Here is a 20,618-nt window from a genome sequence, read left to right as displayed (position 1 = left end):
GCACGGACAGATCCATGCGTCTTCGGGGCGTCATACGATCGTAGGAGGCGCAGGTAAACAGTTTTAACATGACAGGGAGTTGTGGTTGTTGCAACGATTGTTGTTCGAAGGACGAAGACTGCATGTGGAGAGTAAATCGAACTATTACTACTACATGTAGTACAGTAAAGCATGCTGTACGGCTGCATACCTAGTGAAGCTCATTCGCCAATTTGGTTCAGTCTATCCACCTTGCGCATCAGGTGTGGTCAAAACCGTGATCAACGTAGGTGCAAGGTAGATGAAGCACGGTGAATGATTGACAATTACACAGACATTCGTTATTTGTGTTCATCGTAGCGATGCCGCAATGTATGTGATGTATGCTTTCGATGGATCAACAAGCTGCGGTGCGTTCGCCTACTTAGTGTTCGCCCACGAACGCCATAGTCCGACGGCAGCCTCAGCCGCGCAAAAGAAGCTGACGACGGGTTCTGGAAGTAACAACCACCTTGTGTTAGTACAACCAACTCATTTAAATAGCTGAATGGCACACCACACGTACCAGGGAGGAAACCCTTCTCACGCGACCAGTGAATGCACGGTCCAGCGTAGAAAAAGTTTCGCAGCTGTACGTAGTACAGCTCGCGACGGCTACACAAGCAACCACAAACAAAAGATCTTAGTCAAGTCCAGTAATTCCAACGTCATTCAAACTAGGATGATTGCCTTACCGAGCCTGGATAGCAGCGAGCTGGGTCGCGCGCTACAAAACACAAATGCATCCGGGATCAGTTATACTCCACCCAACTTCACAAACACCACCATTCATTGTCGCGTTTACCTCCTCGTCGGAGAGGTCTGCTTGCTCCTTAACATCCTTCTCCTTCGCCGTCAAGGCGCGGATCCTGTAGGCAGTCCCCAGCACACTCATCAGTCAGACATCCCCCTATCCAATCGCGCAGGATGTCCTACAACTTCAGCCTACCGGAGCGCGTTGGCGTATACGTCCAGCATAATGTAAATCCCCCACGCTTGACACGACAGGCGCGACACCTTCATCGCGTCAATGTTCAGCAGCTTCGGCGCGCTACCAGGCACCAAACACCCACACCACCAGAACGCAATCCCAGTCACAAACAGTCTCAAATCAGTCCCCCAGACCGTCTCCCAATTGCTGCTACGTTGCAGGTTGCAGCCACTCACACGAAGCCGACGTAGGAGACGTGCTCCAGCGGGTAGTAGGCGATCATGGACAGCGCCTGCAGACTCACGACGCGCCGCACGTGGTCGCTGTCGTCGCCGTAGCACCAGGAGCCGTTCTTCCAGGCCTCGAACGACTCGAAGCCGCCCGTGAAGCGGATCACGTAGCGCGCCATGGAGATGTTGGACGCGATGGCGCGCAGGCCCTTGGACGTCTCCGTGTCCTGCTGTGCCGCGCGCGCCAGCAGGTGGCCCGTGGCGCCCAGCCCGTAGCCGATGGTCTTGTAGAACTTGTCGGCGCGGAACGTCGCGCTGCTGAAGCGCGCGAACTTGTCCACGTCCAGCAGCGCCAGGCTGCTCTTGTCGGCGCTCATGTCTGTGCTGTGGGTGGCTGTGGCTGGACGAATCGGCTAATGCGCGCACGAGTATTGCGTGTATGCCTGCTTGGCTACTTCAAGTGGACTCTACCGTTTGACGCATCAGTACCGGCCCGACGTGTTTTGGTCCGGGAGGACCAATATTTGTGTCCCCGATTAGATCATGGGTACATGAAGTTGCGTCTGGTACACGGTACCGTTGTACGCTTCGAATAGGTGCGACGGTACATGGTGCCGAATTCGAACAGGTGCGATTTCGGTCTGGCTCCTTCATCACAACAGCTTGAGTCCCCGAAATCGCCTGCCAATAGGAATCGATCACAGTCGCGCTCGACGCACGATCGCCGTCATAGACGGGCGGCCCATGCTAAGCTGCTGGGATGCGTGGCGTCGCGCGCACTGGGGGATTGTATGTAAGCCGGCAGATGGCGGCGATCTCGCGCGATGGACCGCGGCTGGCAGTCCGACAGCAGCAGCTCAGCGCCGAGGCCAGCGCCGACGCAGGAAGCGCTCGGCAGCAGCAGCTCCGTTACACAGCGCGATTTGCGTCCCTTCACCCGCGCGATAACAGCCAGAGACAGCCGTGCAGCAGGACAGGCTTTTGCTGCCGTGCTCTTTTGCTGCGTTGCGTGGCGCCACTTGCACTTCTTCGGCGGCAACGGCTGCAAACCAACAGGGGCGAAGCGAGCCATTACTGCGGCAGTGGCCAGTTGGCGCGAGGCGCGACAAAGGCACTTACTCACTCATCTCACACCTAAACGGGAGCCTGGAGGCTCAGAAGGCTGTCTAGCCACCAAGCTACTCGAAAGCCAACCATGTACCGCGAGGGATACCTCATCAAGTGCGGCCGCAGTGCGTACGACTCACCGGTAAGAGCTTTGGTTGCTGCTATTGAGCAGTTGTTGAACATTGCCTCAGATGCTGACGGACGCGTGGTCTGTGTGCAGCAATTGTTCTTCTGCGTGTTCGAGGACGGCGTGCTCAAGTACTTCCAGGAGAAGGGCGGCATGTTCGTGGGCGAGCTGGAGCTGGCGGGCCACGTGACCAAGGTGCGCGTGGAGAAGGCCGCACCCGGCAAGTTCCCGTACCGCTTCTCGGTGTCATCCGCCGAGGTGGTGCGCGTCGAAGGTCGCCGCATGAAGCTCGGTGAGCCGCGCGTGACCGAGTTCGCGGCCCCGACCAACGACCTAATGAAGGAATGGGCCAACTCGCTCCACCTGTGGCGCCGCATGAACTGGAAGGAGAACGTCAAGTTCTTCGACGACTCGAGCGTGCTGTCGCAGGCCGAGGAGCTCGAGACGCTGCAGCTGCAGATGCACACGGTCAAGACGGTGCGTGGCCGCTCGGTGTCGGGCGCCAAGTTCAGGGCGCCGTTCAGCATCATGCACGGGCAGCCCTCGCCCACGATCAAGAAGCTGCGCCAGATGATCATGCACACGGGATCGACGGCGTGCGCGTAAGGGGCGCAACTGCTGAGCATTTATCAATTGTGCGCCGCCGCCGCGCTGTTTATTATCATGTCTAGAGCCATGCATCGCGTCCGAAGTCTCATCAACCGGATTCCAAGTTTTGGTGTGCGTCAGGAGGTCAATTTTGTGTGTATAAATACAAAGCAAGTATTATCAAGATATCGTGTAATAATTACCCTTTCGTTTTTGCGATCGTCTGAGACGATGCCATCGTGTTGCGATCGTCCTGCGGTGTGTGTGTGTGTATGCTTGAAGCCACTTACTATACATGTAGGAAGACGAATGACACATCGAAAATTAATTAGCGAGAACTGGCATGAAGGCGCCGGAGCTAACTGAACGGTGGATGACAACGACTGGAGAGAGCAATGTTACTTTACATTTGTTCGCAATTGATAAATACTATTCTATACGAGTGGCTGCGTCTCCGCGGCCACTTCATTTGCTGTTGCTGCTTCAAGCAGTCTCGATTTTACTTGCAGCGCGAGCCGCCTCGAGGTGGGTCGACACGGCATCGCGGATCAACGCCGAGTCGACGCAATCTGCGCCTCGCAGCCACGGGTGCTGCAGTGATTCCGTCACTGTGATGCGCTGGTCCGGGTTGACCAGCATGGCGGAAATGAGGTCCTTCGCACCAGGCGTCATAGCCTGCAGCACTTCATCCGGCTGCGACTGCCAAAAGTGCTCCAGGTCACCGGCCAGCAGATCGTCGTACCAGGCGTCTCCCTTCTGGGCTTCGTTGAACGGCGGCAGCCCCGTCATCAAGATGAATAGCACGACGCCGGACGACCAAACGTCCACGGGTGTGCCGCGGTACAGCCGTCTGGACCTGATCTCGGGTGCCATGTACAGCGCCGTGCCGCTCTCGTCTCTTGAGAACACGTCGGAGGCGTCCTCGCCCGCGGGCGCCGTCGCCGCGACGCCGAAGTCGGCCAGCTTGAGCTGGTAGTTGGCGTCCAGCAGCAAGTTCTCTGGCTTCACGTCTCGGTGCACGACGCCATTGGCATGGCACGCCTCCAGTGCACGCAGCAATTGGCACGCGTACACCTTGACCAGCGGCTCCGGGAGCGCGCCGCCGACCTCCAGCAGGTCGAACAGGTCGCCGTTGGGCGCGAACTCGGTCACCATGGCCACGTAGTCGCAGTCGAGCTTGGTGCCGGACACGAGGCGGTCGATCTGCAGCACGTTCGGGTGCTGCACGCGGCTCATGGCGTTGCACTCGTGCACGATGGAGGACACCTGCAGCTCCAGCGCGTCAGTGTCAACGCAGTCCGCGCTGAGCGCGTCGACCGTGAGCGCAGCCGGCAGCTTGACGGCCACGTCGCGCTGCAGCCGGTCGTCGAAGGCCAGCAGCACGCGCCCGTGCAGCCCGGAGCCGAGCTCCTTGGTGATGGTGTACGGGCCTTTGCGGAGCTGCTCGTCGGGCGGCGTCTGCAGCCGCCGCGGCGCCAGGGGCGACGGGGTCACGCACGCCAGCATGATGTAGTAGGGTGGGTTGATGTGGACTCTTGGAAGTCGTTGGGGAAATGGGCAGAGCTCCATGCCAGCCATGACGCGCGATGTTGATGTATCATCAGGGTCGTGAAGGTATCTCAAGGGAGTATGCACTTCCACACGCTCTTATCGCAAAAAATCGCAGGAAATGTCGCTTCTGAATCTACATCTTGCAGTACTGGTTTTGTTATAAGGGGTTTCTCCTGGTATTCAATTTCAAATTTATTAAGATGATGAAGTAATTGTACTATGTAGAAGGTGTATTTGAATTACGAATTCTAACAGGTTATGGGATGTTATTGGTAATGAGGCTAAAAGATTGTCCGGCTGTACATCCGCTTGAAAAATGCCTAGCACAGCTGCAAAAATCAAATTGATTCTGGCGATCTGACTTGGCTACGCTCCTCGGGCGGCTTGCACTTATAGCAAGCAACGTCTGCCGCTGAATGAATATCCGATGTGTGGAGTGAAGCTCGCAATCCTGCCGGTCGCTGTCACCGCCGTCGATGCCTTCTACGTGCGTGGGGTGGGGGGAGAGGTATTTTAGTCGCCGCTCGCGTGGCTATGCCATTTCACGCAGGACGATCTTCGGCTGCCGATCTTGGGCCTCGGGGCATTATTCATTCAGTTGGTATTGATAGCCGCATGGTTCGTCAGCCCCGCGACGACGGCGGCACGCTAGGGAGGCCTCAGCCGCAATACGCATATGTATAACAGTGGACGTTATCCGCTTACGTCAGCCCCGCAGCAATCACACCCAACGCTTACAGCCAGCCTGATGCAGAAGTATCAGCGCACCAACTCGGACACCACACTGTACCAGCACAGCAAACAATGCATATCATAAGTCACAAGTCTGTGCAACCATGTCCATGCTTCTATATCGGAGCTGCTCGGTCAATGGGCAGGTCCAAGTTGAAGCCATCATTTTCGTCCAATCCGCGCCCTCGAGCCATCAGTTGAAGCGCCGCCAACGGCCGAGAGCAAAATGCTGCGGCTGGCACTGCGCCGCCCGCTCGTGGCGCTGCGCGGGGCTGGCAGCGCGTCTCGGTCCGCGCTGCTGCGTCCTCCAGTCTGCATCTACTCCACCTCCTCTTCCTCTTCTTCCTCCTCCGCCTCTTCTTCTTCCTCCCCCGCAGCGCCCGTGGCGTCGCAGGACAACGGATTCGCCCGCGGCCGCACCATCTACCACGTCGCCTCCGCCTCCTCGCAGCGCTTCGACGTGGAGAAGACCGGGGGAGCGCTGGGCCTGTGGACCCGCAAGGCCGAGGCCGGCAGCGTTCCCTCGAGCCTCAGCCTTGCGGCGGCGCGGCGCACGGGCTCGTGGCTCTACGACGTGTTGTGGGACCTGTTCCTGCCCAAGGACGCGCGCGCGTCGCTCACGGGCGACTACTTCCCGTACGCCAAGTGGAGCTTCGCGGGCTCCGTGGCCTCCTGCGCGGCCAGCGTGCTGTCCATGCAGTCGCTACTGTATGCCATTGGACTGGGCGCCGGGGCCATCCCCACAGCTGCGGCAGTCAACTGGGTGCTCAAGGACGGACTGGGCCAGTTCGGCGGCGTGCTGTTCGCCAGCATCGTCAACAACCGGTACGACGCAGACCCGAAGCGCTGGCGCGTGGCGTCTTCTGTAGCGCTGGACGTGTCGGTGCTCGGGGAGATCCTGACGCCGTTGGCGCCTGGGAGTTTTCTGGCCATTGCGTCGCTGGCCAATGTGGCCAAGAATGTGGCGTGGCTGAGTGCTAGTGCTACGCGCGCGGGGTTTCATAACTCGTTCGCGATCCGAGAGAACCTGGCGGACGTGACGGCGAAGGCGGGGTCCCAAGCTATTGCGTCCTCGATCTTTGGTACTGGATTGGGCATTTTGATCTCGCAGTTCACGGGCTCGTCCACAATGAATGTGGTGGCGGCGTTCGCTCTGCTCTCGACGGTGCACATGGTCAGCACGTACAAGTCAGTGGACTGCGTGCAGCTGCGCACGTTGAACTGCCAGAGACTGCATATCGTGGCCACGCACTTCCTACGCGCTTCTTCGGAGACGAGGGAGATCCCCGGGTTGAAGGCTGTCAGCGAGCGAGAAGTGTTCATCCCCACGATGCTCAGCGGGTACCAGACGCTGCACAGCAAGTCGGTTATTCACGAGGATGCTACGCTGGATCAGCTTTCGCACGGCAGTCCCGAGACTTTGGGTCGGCTGAAGGAGTTCTACTCGGCGGAGAAGTACCTGCTGAACCTGAAACTAGTAGAACGTGGGCCGCATCGAATCGACCTCGCGCTGGAGGAGCATGCAACGAGTCAGGACGCTCTCCGAGCTCATTTGCACGCCGTTTTGATCCAGTTGGCGCTCGAAGACGCTCCTGCTCCACCGACAAGCACATGGGACCTCGTGGGGGAGAAATACCATGAAGCTCTGGCGCTGAACGACGAGTTCATTTCAAAGCTGGAGTCGTCCATGTGGCACACGGACAACCTTCTCGTAGAAGAGCAAAACTCGCGCTACAAATGGTTAGCTTGACCACCAAAATGGCTGAATAGACGCAATATTCAACGTCTCCAAAACATGTCAAAATGGACTTCCTCTCCTAGAGAACAGTCTGTGTGCGTGTTGAATGTCAAGGACCCGTCCTTCGTCGTTTGTCTTGCACCATCTAGCTGTCCTCCAGGTTGATGCTCTGGCCGAAGCGGCCGTACAGCACCTTCTTCAAAGCCTGAAAACCCCATCAACATCCACCCACCCACCGTCAGTCACCCACTTCCCTCGCATCCACCACAACAATCACCCACCGCCTGCCGCGTCTCGAGCTTGGACTCCTCCGCCTGCAGCTTCTTGAGCTCCGCGTTGGCTTCCTAAAACCACCCAACACCGCATCAGCGCCATAAAACCCACTACACCCACCCATTCACCCAAAATTGCACGTCATCCACCCACCTCCACGCGCTTCTCGAGGTACTCCTGGGCGAAATCCTCCGAGGCCTCCACGAAGCTCTCCCCAATAAATAGCCTGCAACAACGCATAGCATACCCCCGTCAACAATTTGGGAGGTGCAAGGCTTTGACTGCAAGTTTGTATGGCCATGAAAACGCACTGGACGTTGTCGCCCTCGCCCATCATGAGGTCCGTGTTGGCGTCGTCCAGGGTATCGAGCTTGTCCTTGAGCGCCTTCTTCTGCTCGCGGATCTCGTGCAGCGACGCGTTGTTGCGGCCGAACTCGTTGATGCGCAGCTGGTCTTCCTTTCGGACCTGGTGCACACGCGCGTCAGCTACATGGTCGTGCCTTTATATCCTCCAATAGAGGACTGGGGCCCGAGATATGCACGCACATCCGCCTCCACTTCCTGTTGCTGGGCCAGCATGTTGTCACTATCGGAGCTCCTCGCAAATGGAGACCCAGTCAATCGAAGGTCTCTATATAAGAATATTGAATCTCTCTGTATTAGGACGTGGATACATGGAGCCATGCATCTAGATACATGGCTACACTTGGTGGTGCTGCGCGCATTGCTGAGTGAGTCTTTGCGCGTCGCGAGTGAAGGCTTCGTGGTCGTTGTGGTAGGCGGCGATGCACTCGAGCGTGATGACGCGAGTGTGGCGAGCAGCTTTAGATTTGGAGCTGGCGATGATGGAAGCGACGGCGGATGCAGCGTCGACTCCCCCGCCCTGCAACATCTGAGCTGTGTCAGCTTCGAACTCGGCGATGAGCTCTTCGTCTGGCGTGGCAAGCAGCTCCTCGACAGCTTCGAGGAGGCGTCGCGTGCGCCACTCTGGATCCCACCGACGCAGTAATCCGTATAGCGACATGGAGCCATTCAACAGCTTTCAAGTTGGAAAACGTTTTTTTTGCAAGTACGTGTAAGTTGTCTTTATTTTGTGCTTGACGCAATGTTAGAGAAGGCGTGGCTACGTACCGGAACAAAGTTTGGATGGTAGATGCGTGTGAGCCAGCTTAGTACCGGTGGTTCGAACGGGTACTCGTGGCTAAACCTGCAATACGTGAGTTGGATGAGCTTAACAAAATAGTGAAACAACAAAGTGCGTGCTGTATCATACCGAACATGGAAGCGGAAGACTCCGCCCTCGTATGGCGTTCCTGTGGGTCCATTCATCAACACCTCCCACTCCCAGGCACTTTCTGCGGATGAAGTTCTTTTAGTATCGAAACTTTCGATTCGAAAGGGGGAGGGAGGGGGTGACTCTCCAAGAGGAATTTGTACGCACAAACCTTTTACACCGAAGACCTGCGAGTTGGCAGTGGGGTTGGTGTTCAAATCTAGCAATTCGTGACGAATAGCCATTACATGCTTCGAATATTGCAGAAACATAGCGAGTTTGTCTCCATTTCCTCTCCGAATATCGCTCACAAGCTAGATCACGACATCAAGAGCGAGCTGTTCGATTCTTTTGAACGCTTCAAAACGTGCCAATTCCACGTACCCGAACAAATTCAGGGTATTCCAGTTCGCCTGAGCGATTATCGTCAACCTTATCAATGAGTTCTTGGACCTGGGTGGATTACAGCTATTCAGACGGGATTGTCCTAATAAAGCCTATACATGTACTATCGATGCGTACTTCTTCCAGCGTGGATGTGATCCCCATGGATTCCATCAAGACAATAAGCTCTGACGCAGCTATACTGCCGTCACCACTTGTGTCAAAGTCGGAGAACTACACACACACCAGCAGTCAGATTAGATTATCATGGATCGACAAGCGCCTTCGATGCACCTGCTGTTTCATCTGCTCGAGCTCTTCCCGCGAGAATTCATGCTTGAGGCTCTCCGGCAGAGATGCGATCCAAGTTTCAGGCCCACCGACGTGAACTTTCACCTTCATCCCTGCCAGCTCAGTAGGGGCACACCAGAAAAGAACACACTCATCGAGTATTTTTGGCCACCTTGCATGCTTCAGTGTGTTTTGGAAATTACCGCGATTATTCCAGGTTCTGATATTTCCCCAGCATTTTCATACAATAATATCCAATACTCTATTCTACACAATCAATGCCTCTAATATCTAAGATAACAGTGACTTCTGCGGTGTCCCACTTCACTTGGGCTCAGTATACTACTCAAATGTAAGTCGCTTTGTGTATTGACCAATCATATGCCTCTAACATCTACGAAATTGTCCAATCACGGCCGCTGTGCATCGTAGGCTGCGGCGTCTCGCTACACTTGGGCTCAGTATACTACTCAACTAAGCGAAAGATCTTATCATAGGTGGAATTATTCGGTTAGAATTAAATTGACAAAGTTCTACCCCCGCTACAGCCGAAAACAACCTGCCCCGATGCCGTCCAACGCCAACCAGCTCAGCAACAAGCTAGTGTGTAGCCTGATGTTCACTAGGAAGTCCGAGAAAGAGTTTGTGTGCTTGACCTGCTCGAAGGTGTGTAAGAGTGCTCATGACTACACCAACCTGATCACGCATCTCCGCACCAACCACCCGACCTACCTTGAAGACGCCTCTCAAGCCGCAAAGGACTGCAACACGCTCCGTCTACGTGTAGTCGACGATGAGACGCGTACCATTTTTCGCTGGTGCGAGTGGATCGTCCTGGACCATCTGCCTCTGCGTTTCATCGAGCGAAAGGTGACGAGAAATACAACGCATCCTTGTCCTCGATTAGCGAAAATACATTGAAGATGTACCTGATGCGCGTGTACCGGTCTGCGGAGGGTAGGGTTGCCGAGGAGCTTCCGCCCACGTTCGGCATTACTAGCCACTCCCAGCGCATGCCACTTGGCGTGCTCACTGCCGTGAGAGGGATGTCGCTCTCACGCATTAGGATCTGATAGAATCCATCTCGTAAGTCGAGAGCACTGTAAACGGTGCTACCGGCCATCGAATCGATGATAACATCTTTTCGCGGTATCGGCGTCTGCGCTGGTACCGTCGCATCGTTCAGCTTGTTATACGCATGAACGATGCGCCATCCGCCCTGTGGCTTTTTGACACAGAACGTCGGAGCACTGTGCGGGGACTTTGATTCCCGCACTTGTCCTGATTTGCGACGACTTTCAAAGAAGTCGTCGATTGCTTTTACTTGCTCTCGCGGCAGTGGCCACTGCCGCGTGACACAGTACTTCGTGCCCGGCACGAGATCAATCTCGTGCTGTATGCCCTTGTCCTGCGGAAGCTCCGCAGGAATCTCTTCCGGGAGTACGTCTTTGTACTCCCTCAACAATTCGTAATAGGGACTCGACTTCAGCGAGTCCCAACCTTGTTCCTCGAAGCGCTCTCGCTTCGTCTTCGCACTGAGAGTGTCTTCACTCTCAGTGGTACTTCCCATGAAGAGCTGCCTCAGCTCTTCGCTCTCGCTCGCCGTTCTTTCGCTGTCCGAAAGAACGCAGACTTGCTCGATGCGTCCATCGTGCAAGTCGCGCGTGAAGCGCTTCCAGCTCATGGCTGGAAGCGAAGTCAACTCCGACGCCGTCGTCGGAGGATTAGCGAGTTCCATTTCCTGATACTGGAATCCAGTATCGGTGCGCGTCAAGACGCTTAGCGTCTCGACATCCGGCGTCACCGCCGCAGTCTGCCCAGCAGACTGCTCTTGTTGAGTCTCGGTCCCGGACCGAGACTTGCGCAGCGTTCTCCGCATGCGCCGTCTTCTTGTTGTGCGGAGCCCGGCTCCGCACGGTGGTTCTTCTTGTCCAGGCCCGGCCGTGGACAGTTGTTCGCCGGCGGGCCCTGTCCGCGGGCGCGCGGTATCAAGCCCGGCTTGATCGCATGGCGCTTCGTCGTTCAGCCCGGCTGCACGACAGCATACAAATTGCGTCAGTACGGGACGTTTGCAACCGTCCGTACTGTTTGCAGCGTCAACTCCCGGAGTTGACACGCCTTTGTCACCTCGACGCCAGTTATTGGCGGATCCCCTCATCACCGAGGGTGCGTCGACTCCCGGAGTCGACGCGTCGTCGTCAACCTGACCTCTTCGGGTCAGGGACTGTCCCATGCGTACTTGAACGCGAGTGTTGGTTCCCGGAACCGACACATCTTTTCCTTCCGACGTCGGCAGCCTTGCCGACGTGGATTCCTCTTGTGCGCATCCTCGCGCACCCCTTGGGCACCCCGGGACAGCGGCATTAAGCGCTGTCTCGACTGGTGAGCCGCGCGCACCAGCAGGTGCGCGCGCTGCGGTAACAGGGCCATCACTCTCTGTTCCGCTGTCGCGTCCGAAGCGCACGAGCGTGCGCTTCTTCCAGTCTATCACCGGATCATGCCGTGCAAGCCACGGCATGCCCATTACCACGTCGAACTTATCGTCCAGGTCCAGGACGATAAAGTGTTCGACAAACACTCGTTGTTTGTACGAGCAGCGCACGTTCACGACGCGCTTCTCGGTCTTCACGATGGCACCTGTTGCCAGTCGTACCTCCAGAAGACTTCGAGGTACGTTTACCTCCTCGAAGTCAAGTCTCGACAGGCTTCGTAGTCGAACAAAGTTGTTCGACGCGCCTGAATCTACCAAAGCTCGAAGAGAGTCACTCGCTCTCTTCGAGTAAACTTTCAAGATGACTAGGTTCGGCCTGTCATCTTGTTTTCTACAGCGAGAGCTAGCCTCACTGGGGGCTGCAGTCCTCAGTGTCGTGTGCCCGATGTCGGCACGCGTGACTGCATTACCAGTAGGGCGCCCCGCGCCTACTGGATGCTCGCGTTTTTTGTTGGTCCGCGGCGATGCCTAGCATCGCCACGACGGCCACCTCCATGGGGCATGGGAGCTGTGCACTCCCTTGCAAAGTGACCGATCCTTCCGCAACGGAAGCATCGCACGTTACCTCCCTGCTGCTGGTAACCAGCAGCCGTTGCATTCGAGAGGTCCATTGGTTCCGGACCTCCCGTGCTCACTACCGGGCGCGGTTGCGGCCTCGGCACGTTCGCATGCAGTTTAGCCTGCCGCAGGCTAAACGCTTCTTGCATTGCGAGAGTAATCGCAGCTTCGAGAGTACTCGGGTACTCTCGGAAGAGATAGGTCTTCACAGGCCCATCTCTCAGTCCCTTCATGAACGTGACGACTTTAGTCGCCTCGTCTATCGGGTTGGTCACGATGTTCGAGACCAAGTACCATGCACGCTGCGCGTAAGCATGGACGTCATGCTTACCCTGCTGCAGGTCGAGGAATTCCGCCCTCGACCGGAACTCGTTTTGCGGGGGCTCAAACGCTTGTCTGAGCTCCTCTTTGAACACTTCGTACGTGCTGAAGCACGTTGGATCGGAGAGTCGGCGTCCATACGCCCAACTCCTTGCGCGTCCGCCAAGGCAGGACATGGCGAACGCGACCTTCGACAGCGGGTCGACGATGCGTCGAGCCGCTATGGCTGTGTCGAGTTCGACAAGCCATCGGAGGAGAGGCTCGCCCTCTCTTCCCACATAATTGTTCACGCTCAACTTTAATAGTTGAGCACGCGGTGTCGTCCCCGACGACGCCGTCACTGAGGAAGCAGCATCACGCTGCTCCTTCATGCTGAACCCGAGAGCAACACCATGTTGCTCCGTCGGCGATAGCGTACGCAGCATCGTAGCTATCGCCGCTTCTCCAATGACTGTTGACAGTCGTTGGAGGGCCTCCCACTCTGGGTCAGACAGGTGTGGGCAGTCAGCGCGTGCAACATGCGTTGCAGGCGTATTGGAGCTCTCCATGGGCACATCTGTAGTGGGTCTAACTTGACTCACTACTTTAGCATACACGTTGCGCAACGTGTTTGAGGAAGCGTAAGTACTTAGTAATTACTTAGGTTAATTATATTTGAATACACAAATATAAGTAAAGTAAGAAAGGATTCCAAGTGACTTAGATTAGGTAAAATGAGAACTGTATTGTTTGTAAATTGATCTTCCTCTAAAAGCTGCTAAAAACTGTTTATCATCTATGAAAGGGTTGACAGCGGCTGGCTGTCAGAGCCCCGCTAATATGCATGACTCTGATTGGTAGAAAGATGCTGCTTTCTACCAATAGGATCTTTGGGTAGGTGTGGACCACTCATTGTGGTGGCCCACTTCAATGTATCCATTGGTGTGCCTTACACCAATGTGAGGAAGTATCTAAAACCTTTAACAGATATTTATCTGTTAAACCATAAGTGACAAATGTCATGCACAAGTGACAGTTGTCACTTGTGACCGTTGTCATGCACAAGTGACTGTTGTCACTTGTGTGTGTAACCCCGTTACACTGTGGATAGTTTCACATCTGAAAACCACGCTTGGGCATTATCAGCTAGGTTGGTGAATCCCATCTGACGAGAGCTCGCGCAACTCGGTCTGCAAATCAGAATAGCACTGCTCTGTACTAAAAATCTAGAGCTCCAGATCATCATTGTTGCTGCCCTCGAAGCGCGTCGGATCAGATTTCTTTCGCGTCGTCCTGGGACGAGCCTGGGCCTCCAGGATTAGCTCTCTGATCGAGAAGCTGGTCCATTTAAGTCGTTTGCTGCTACGTTGATTGGGGCGTGCATTGAAGCATCTGCTCCAACAGTTCTGGAGTCACGGTTGTCGTTGCCGACCATGTCGTTGTCGCGGAGCCCGGCTGTCCTGGCGCTGGGTGAGGCTGGGCGTGGCTGCTAGGAGACACATCCCATCTCGTACCCTCGGGGTTCGTTCTCTGGCGCTGGTGCGGGCGGTCGTCGATGGCCGACGGCAGCGTCCACTTAATGGTAAATTTACTGTCACGAACTCTACCAGAGTAGGAGCTCGGTGGTCCTTAAGCGACAAATTTAAGAATGAATTGATGTGCATCGGCTAGCTACAGTTAAATTACTTGAATGTGTATGATTTTGACTGCTAGCTGGATTCATACATGATCTCCGACTTGAGACTTATAAAAACGATTACACCTTCGAAGTGTCCCATACCAAGGAAAGTAGTGCAAGCTGTCGCAGGGAGCAACAGTATTTCACTATCCCCAGTCCTAGCAACAGGTGTTCCTACAAAACGGTAGGCAACAGGTGTGTCAGTATTTGAGCAACATATATTAATTAGCACCCCAGTAGTTCATAATATATATATATTACATTTTTATAGATTTCAGAGCTCCGTTGGCTCCGGGCGGTAGCAGTCGCAGCCCCTACACCGACCTTTGATATGGCTCAGTTTTGATGTTCCTACAAGCTACGCACGACTCCCTCGCCCAATACTTATCGAATCAAATATCTTATTAACATGTGATATGAAGGAAAAAATCCTAAGCAGTTTTCAAATTCTCAAAGAGAATTATACGCGATTCGGTAGGCCGCGTAAGATCTTGTAACTATACTCGTTAAAATTAAGCTTATAAAACGCATTATCGGAAGTTTTAGGGAGACGCGGTCCCCACCTCGTCCCCACCCCGTCCCTCGCCCGTCACTCTGATATGTCAACTATCTGAAGTTTGGACTTCCGGATAACAGCACATATCCACGTACTCAAAACACAAAAAAACACATTTGCACAACACATTTAAACAAAATCCGTTTGACAGAACGCAGCGGAACCAGCGAACTGGGCGGGGCACCACACGGTCGTCGACCGCGCCGGCGCCGGAGGGAGTGATGGTCTGAAGGGTAGCGCGGCGGAGCAGAGCAGCAGGGGTCAGCGCTGCTACGACTAGCCCGCCGACGACTAGCGCGTCGACGCAGGAGGGGGTGACGGCCTGAAGGACGGCGCGGTGAAACAGAGCAGCAGGGGCCAGCGCCAGTGCTAAAGAGCGGCAGTCAAATATGTACGTACAACAAGGGGGAGGGGGCTGAGCATAGATTGAACTACTAACTAGTTTTGAAATTGGTTTTAAATGTGAACTAGGAATTGCCTTTGAGACTGTCGCTCAGCGCATTGAGTGTAATCTTGCTCTGTGTACGGTGTGCTTTGACAGCACAGACGGATTGCTCGCGTTCGTGTTAAACGGAGGATTTGCCCACAATTTATGGGATGGATGCACTTCACGCAGCAGCACAGCATCTTGTAGGACGACTACCCAGAGGTACAGTAGCAATTCCAAAAATCCTCGAGTTCATATGTGCGGCGTTGACTGTTTTACCTATGTTGTCATGTAGTTAAATGGAAACACTTCGCGTTGCAGACTATCAGAAGGTGTAAGACCAGCTCGATCTAAAACGAATGAGCGGCGGTCCGGGGGAATCCCAGCAAGGGAGCGCATGGCGTCCCGAGGCAAAGCCGCCAGGTAATATCCCTCCACAGCGCCAGCATTCCAGCGCGCCAACCTTCTAATCTGTGACTCTGTTGCTCCAGCTAGGTTAGCCATTCAGGATCCAGATCCTCGGGTAGCGTGGGTCTTAGTTTTTGAGTGCATACTGAGGGCAGAGAAAAATTTACGGTAGCGCCGTAATGTGCTCGGTATGTCATTGCTTTTGTTGATTTTTTTCCTGCCTTGAGAACTTAAAATTATGCGACAGTGCCGGCTCTAGAAAATTAGAAACAGCTTCCTTATTCGCGGATCGTGTCGGCAGGCCTTGCCTCGCGACAGCGATCTATCGTTGCGTTACCGTCCTCTTCGAGCTCAACTTGCAATCCTGGTGGCTCCATGGCACCCCAAACACAATTTACGATATGGACTATTTTTTGCTATCACCGAAGAGCTGCCTGCAGGGAGGGACGTCGTCCCCATTCTATAGTGCATTCAAGTACAGCTACACCTAACCCTAGGGAGATAACCTCTCAATATCAGGCCGTACAAGGTTGTAGAAAATTTGCACCAACCTGCGTGTTAGGGGCAAGGAATGAAAGTTTATTACTGTTTCGCTTTCTGACCTGGTGCCTTCGCATCTGTATTGAAAGTTCAAATATATTATTTCACCTCAGCTCGAACGAAGTAAGGGAGCAAAGGTTGCGGCGCTTCCAAATAGGTCACGTGGTAAACAGGCCGAGTGGTAACTGGTTCTCCGACCTCGGTGATTTTTAGTTACCGACTCATAACACGCTCAGGCCGTCAAGCGACGCAAGATATCGAACCGCAACGCCTACGTGGACGTGGGATACGTTCCTCCCACTTTAAATGAGTGTGAGCGTCTATTGAAACGCGCTAGGCTGATATTGAGCGACCTCCATACGAATATGAATCAAGTTACACTCGAGATACACATTTTCTCCACTTCAACCGCCCACTGTGGAATGTCTACACAGTTGGCGAAGTTCGTCTCAACATTTGTCGCAATACTAGCAATCTACTCAATAATTCATTTGTGCTGAGTTGCCGACAAGATAAACGCTCTGTTTGTGTGGACACTCCCTTTTGATAATTTAGATGCACAGAACGCACGGATCGGGTGTAGCCTACTGTTTGTGAGTGTGGTCCACCGGTGCCGTTGTGTGGTAGGACACCAGCCTCAGCTAGCTCGCGAAAGAGTTACTACCTCCGATATGTGTGCGTTTCCACCGATGTGTCACACAAAAATAAATTGTGAGCTTTTCATTGGTCAAATTTCGCAACAAACTTGCCCAGTCAATCTGCTACCTCCGAACCACCTATTCCATGGGCGACTTCCCGCCAACGAGTTCCCGGTAAACCCAGCAACCTTTACGAGAAGCAAGCTGCAAAACACACTTTTGAATCCTACCAAGATGCCCCGCTGGCCAAGGAGCTCCCGCTTTCCACGCAGCTCGAGATAGCGCTGTTTCTCTCGGACTTGGCAACCCTTGGGAATTTTCCATGGGAGACCAAATCTGAGGCAAGCCAGCACTTCTGCTGCCGTCGCAACACTATCAGCAAGATGTGGCGTGAGCTGTCCACGCTTGGCAGCAAACAAAGCAGCCGTGGCCACCCGCGAGCTTACACTGACGGCGGGGTCAAGACGGTTGTGCCAGCGACGGCCTTAGAAGACCGCCCCACCCTCCGTTGACTGTCGGTTGCCACGGGTATTCCCCGCACGCAACTCTCGCGGAGGATAGCAGAGAAGGAGACGATCACGCGTGCAACGGTCATGCTGAAGCTGCAGCTCACGCCAGAGCACATGGCGCAGTACCGGAAATCTGCCCGGTCCTATGTAGAGGTACGTCTCGGTAAGTTTATCCTTTATGTAGTTGTCAATATTAGTCTACTTAGATGATTATGCTACGCATGTTTTGCTGCAGATGATCGTGGGTATCGCTTCTTCAACATGCGCAACGTTCTGCACGAAAAGTGTTTTTTGTGCACCGCAATCGAAACACGTAATACGCGTCCACAGATGAGCCAATTCCTCGCCTTGTGACGAAGAACAAGCATCACGTGACGAAGGTCATGTTCTTGGTCGCAATTGTCCGCCTCCGTTACGACCATCACCTGCACAAGATGTTCGGCGGAAAGGCCGGTCTATGGCTCATCGTCGAGGCCGTGAAGGCTGTGCGCAACAGCAAGAATCGACCTAAAGGCACGGAGATCACCGCCCCTACCGAGATGACACAGGACACATACGAGCGAATGCTAACGCACCACGTGATCCCTGCCATTAATCGAATTTGGCCTGGTAATATATTGTGTTTATTCGATTTTTTATTCTTACAGGACTATTTTACTAATATTTTATTTTTACCGTGCGTTTTTACAGATAAAAAGGAGGTAGTTTTTCAGCAGGATAACGCATCAACCCACCGTGCGTCCGACTGCCCAGCTGTGCAAGCAGCTGCTAGTGATGGTGGTTGGAAGATTACTTTCGCCCATCAACCACGTAGCCCGAACTTCAACGTCCTCGATCTGGGGATCTTTAACACGCTCCAGTCACTGCAACACAAAAACCGAACTAAGGGCATTGACGATTTGATTAAGGCTGTCGAAGGTGCCTACGATGAGATGAACAGCACCACCACCACCAAGTGCTTTTTGACGCTACAGAATGTAATCGAAGCGTCGATGCTTGTTGGTGGTGGTAACAGCTACGAGGTCCCCCACCTTCGCAAAGATGCGCTAACGAGAGCCGGCACCATTTGATTTTGCCTGCCATGCTCTGCTGAAGCACTCCGTGCATCTCAGTAAAACTACTCACTTCAACACGACTCTTTTCCTGCATATAGCTTTGATTTAACTCGTAGGTTGACTAGTTGTAAAACTGACCGTAAAAGTATCGTCTGCCTGATTGGCCAAAATAACAATGTCACAGAATCTATTACCCAATGGAACTGAAGCGATGCTGAATTGTTTTCAGCCAAATAGCACGATTGGTTAACATAAATGGAGACCCCCCCCCCTGCTAAACCTCCGGTTCGCACCGCCAGGATTGTTTTCGTGTGCATATTACCTTGAAACGAGAACAGTTACGGTGACATCGAAGTCTTGAGTGACAGACAGGCAATTTGATAAGACAACTTTATAAATAACTCGCCGCGCGCCCGCTAGTCATGCGCATTAAAAAATCGTGGTATGAAGGACGTCTCGATGATTCTAATGCATCTACCCAGAGCTCATAACTCTTCCATCTTCACATCTTCACATGGCGACCAATAAGTAGAAGTGCACATTCTCTATCGGACCGGAGGTAGAAATATTTACTACACTGTTGTCGGTTTGCCGATAATTGCTACTTAGTTCGCTCTTTCACCATTGCTCCATCGTGATTGCCAGTTTCGAGGTCGCTCGCGTGGTCATTCCGCAGTATCATGTGTGACGTGAGATCCTGGCGTTATCCGTACTGTGCCGAAGTGACCACTTTGAAATCTGCCAGGTTTAAAGAACCGCCACCACCTCCACCCTACCGAAACCAAGTACCACGCCCCATGGATGCAAGACTCGCCTCCGATGAATCGATGTCCAACTCGCTCCTGTCCGAAATATCTGAGTTCAGCGACACGGAATATGATTATATTGCTGTACCAATCATTAAGCTCGGAAGTCGAAGAGAGTGACGGTAGCCAAGTTGAAGATATTTGGACTCTGACTTGGAAGTCAATTTCTATGACTCTGATGAATCTGACTCAGGTAATGATTCAACCAGGTCATGTCACCTGAATATTATGACCCAAACTGTCTAAGTATGCTAAGTAGTTAGCATAATACACATTTCTTTGAGTTTGGAAGACTCGCAATTCTCCTGATTTAGTCAATTCACAAAGAATACACCATCGAAATGTGTAGGAGTAACTGTTTTGTACTGCTCCAAAAAGTGGGTTGAAAGAATTATACTAGTATTTTGCAATAAAAACTGGTTAACACCGTCTTTCCGAACGGTACTCGCCTCAGACGGCTAAGCGCATGTCGTAAGATATGACATACAAAGTCGCTTGGTATTTGTATGGGCCATGTGTTTGACTTGAGGATAGGTGTATAAATTGTCAGCAGGTTTTCCGGCCAATGTCGTACGGGTTACGGCATTGGTGAAGAGAAATCTCTGCTCAATGTCGTAACTGACCCCATGGGCAGTCAGGAGATGAAAAGCAAGCGGCATGTCTATGCAATTCATTTCAGAAACCAAACAAAAGAAGGTACGTCGTGTAGTGGGCCTACTTTGGCTCACTACTTTAGCTTACACGTCGCGCCACGTGTATGAGGAAGCGTAGGAGTTTATTAATAATTTGAATTAATTATACTTGAGTCCACAAGTATAATATAAATCAAATAAAACACCAAGTAGCTAGTTTAAGGTAAAATGAGAACTGTATTGTTTGTAAATTGATCTTCCTCTAAAATCTGCTAAAAACTGTTTATCATCTATGAAAGGGTTGACAGCGGCTGGCTGTCAGAGCCCCGCTAATATGCATGACTCTGATTGGTAGAAAGATGCTGCTTTCTACCAATAGGATCTTTGGGTAGGTGTGGACCACTCATTGTGGTGGCCCACTTCAATGTATCCATTGGTGTGTCTTACACCAATGTGAGGAAGTATCTAAAACCTTTAACAGATATTTATCTGTTAAACCATAAGTGACAAATGTCATGCACAAGTGACAGTTGTCACTTGTGACCGTTGTCGTGCACAAGTGACTGTTGTCACTTGTGTGTATAACCCCGTTACACCATCCCCCCGTTAAGCTCAGACGTGTCGGTCTCGACACGTCAATTAATATTGACTGCTTGTCAATTGTTTGAGTTGGGGGATTTCCGTACTCATCCGCAATGAGTACGACCAAGCTGAAGACTGCCATTGCAACAGAGGGTAAGCTCTCTGTTGCTGAGTACCATGCGCGGTAGGGCGAGG

General features: G+C 53.2%; 6 protein-coding genes across 6 annotated transcripts; 2 read left to right on the top strand and 4 right to left on the bottom strand.

Annotated features, from left to right (window-relative positions):
- Positions 1–399: 399 nt before the first annotated feature.
- IUM83_09918 (WW domain-containing oxidoreductase) lies at positions 400–1,556 on the bottom strand (the record flags this gene model as incomplete). The annotated part of the gene is made up of 6 exons (XM_067934393.1): positions 400–473; positions 545–633; positions 714–745; positions 824–887; positions 968–1,069; positions 1,186–1,556. 6 exons carry the CDS (start codon positions 1,554–1,556, stop codon positions 400–402), a joined length of 732 nt encoding a protein of 243 aa, XP_067793345.1.
- Positions 1,557–2,374: 818 nt separating this feature from the next.
- On the top strand, positions 2,375–3,019 carry IUM83_09917 (serine protease family S33; the record flags this gene model as incomplete). Its single annotated transcript, XM_067934392.1, has 2 exons — positions 2,375–2,428; positions 2,507–3,019. 2 exons carry the CDS (start codon positions 2,375–2,377, stop codon positions 3,017–3,019), a joined length of 567 nt encoding a protein of 188 aa, XP_067793312.1.
- Positions 3,020–3,484: 465 nt separating this feature from the next.
- On the bottom strand, positions 3,485–4,507 carry IUM83_09916 (CAMK protein kinase; the record flags this gene model as incomplete). The annotated part of the gene is made up of 1 exon (XM_067934391.1): positions 3,485–4,507. One exon carries the CDS (start codon positions 4,505–4,507, stop codon positions 3,485–3,487), a length of 1,023 nt encoding a protein of 340 aa, XP_067793313.1.
- A 1,003-nt stretch (positions 4,508–5,510) lies between these two features.
- On the top strand, positions 5,511–7,034 carry IUM83_09915 (putative mitochondrial protein; the record flags this gene model as incomplete). The annotated part of the gene is made up of 1 exon (XM_067934390.1): positions 5,511–7,034. One exon carries the CDS (start codon positions 5,511–5,513, stop codon positions 7,032–7,034), a length of 1,524 nt encoding a protein of 507 aa, XP_067793281.1.
- A 133-nt stretch (positions 7,035–7,167) lies between these two features.
- IUM83_09914 (uncharacterized protein) lies at positions 7,168–7,874 on the bottom strand (the record flags this gene model as incomplete). Its single annotated transcript, XM_067934389.1, has 5 exons — positions 7,168–7,227; positions 7,304–7,366; positions 7,449–7,521; positions 7,607–7,761; positions 7,842–7,874. 5 exons carry the CDS (start codon positions 7,872–7,874, stop codon positions 7,168–7,170), a joined length of 384 nt encoding a protein of 127 aa, XP_067793347.1.
- A 121-nt stretch (positions 7,875–7,995) lies between these two features.
- Positions 7,996–9,354, bottom strand: IUM83_09913 (putative ubiquitin-conjugating enzyme E2; the record flags this gene model as incomplete). Its single annotated transcript, XM_067934388.1, has 7 exons — positions 7,996–8,334; positions 8,427–8,502; positions 8,569–8,650; positions 8,741–8,882; positions 8,953–9,021; positions 9,091–9,186; positions 9,247–9,354. 7 exons carry the CDS (start codon positions 9,352–9,354, stop codon positions 7,996–7,998), a joined length of 912 nt encoding a protein of 303 aa, XP_067793282.1.
- Between the last annotated feature and the right edge of the window lie 11,264 nt (positions 9,355–20,618).

The sequence above is a fragment of the Phytophthora cinnamomi genome, assembly GCF_018691715.1.
Source record: "Phytophthora cinnamomi strain GKB4 chromosome Unknown Contig29, whole genome shotgun sequence".
Lineage (NCBI taxonomy): Eukaryota > Oomycota > Peronosporomycetes > Peronosporales > Peronosporaceae > Phytophthora > Phytophthora cinnamomi.
Note: the sequence above shows the minus strand (reverse complement) of the source record. Positions and strands in the feature narration are given on the sequence as shown.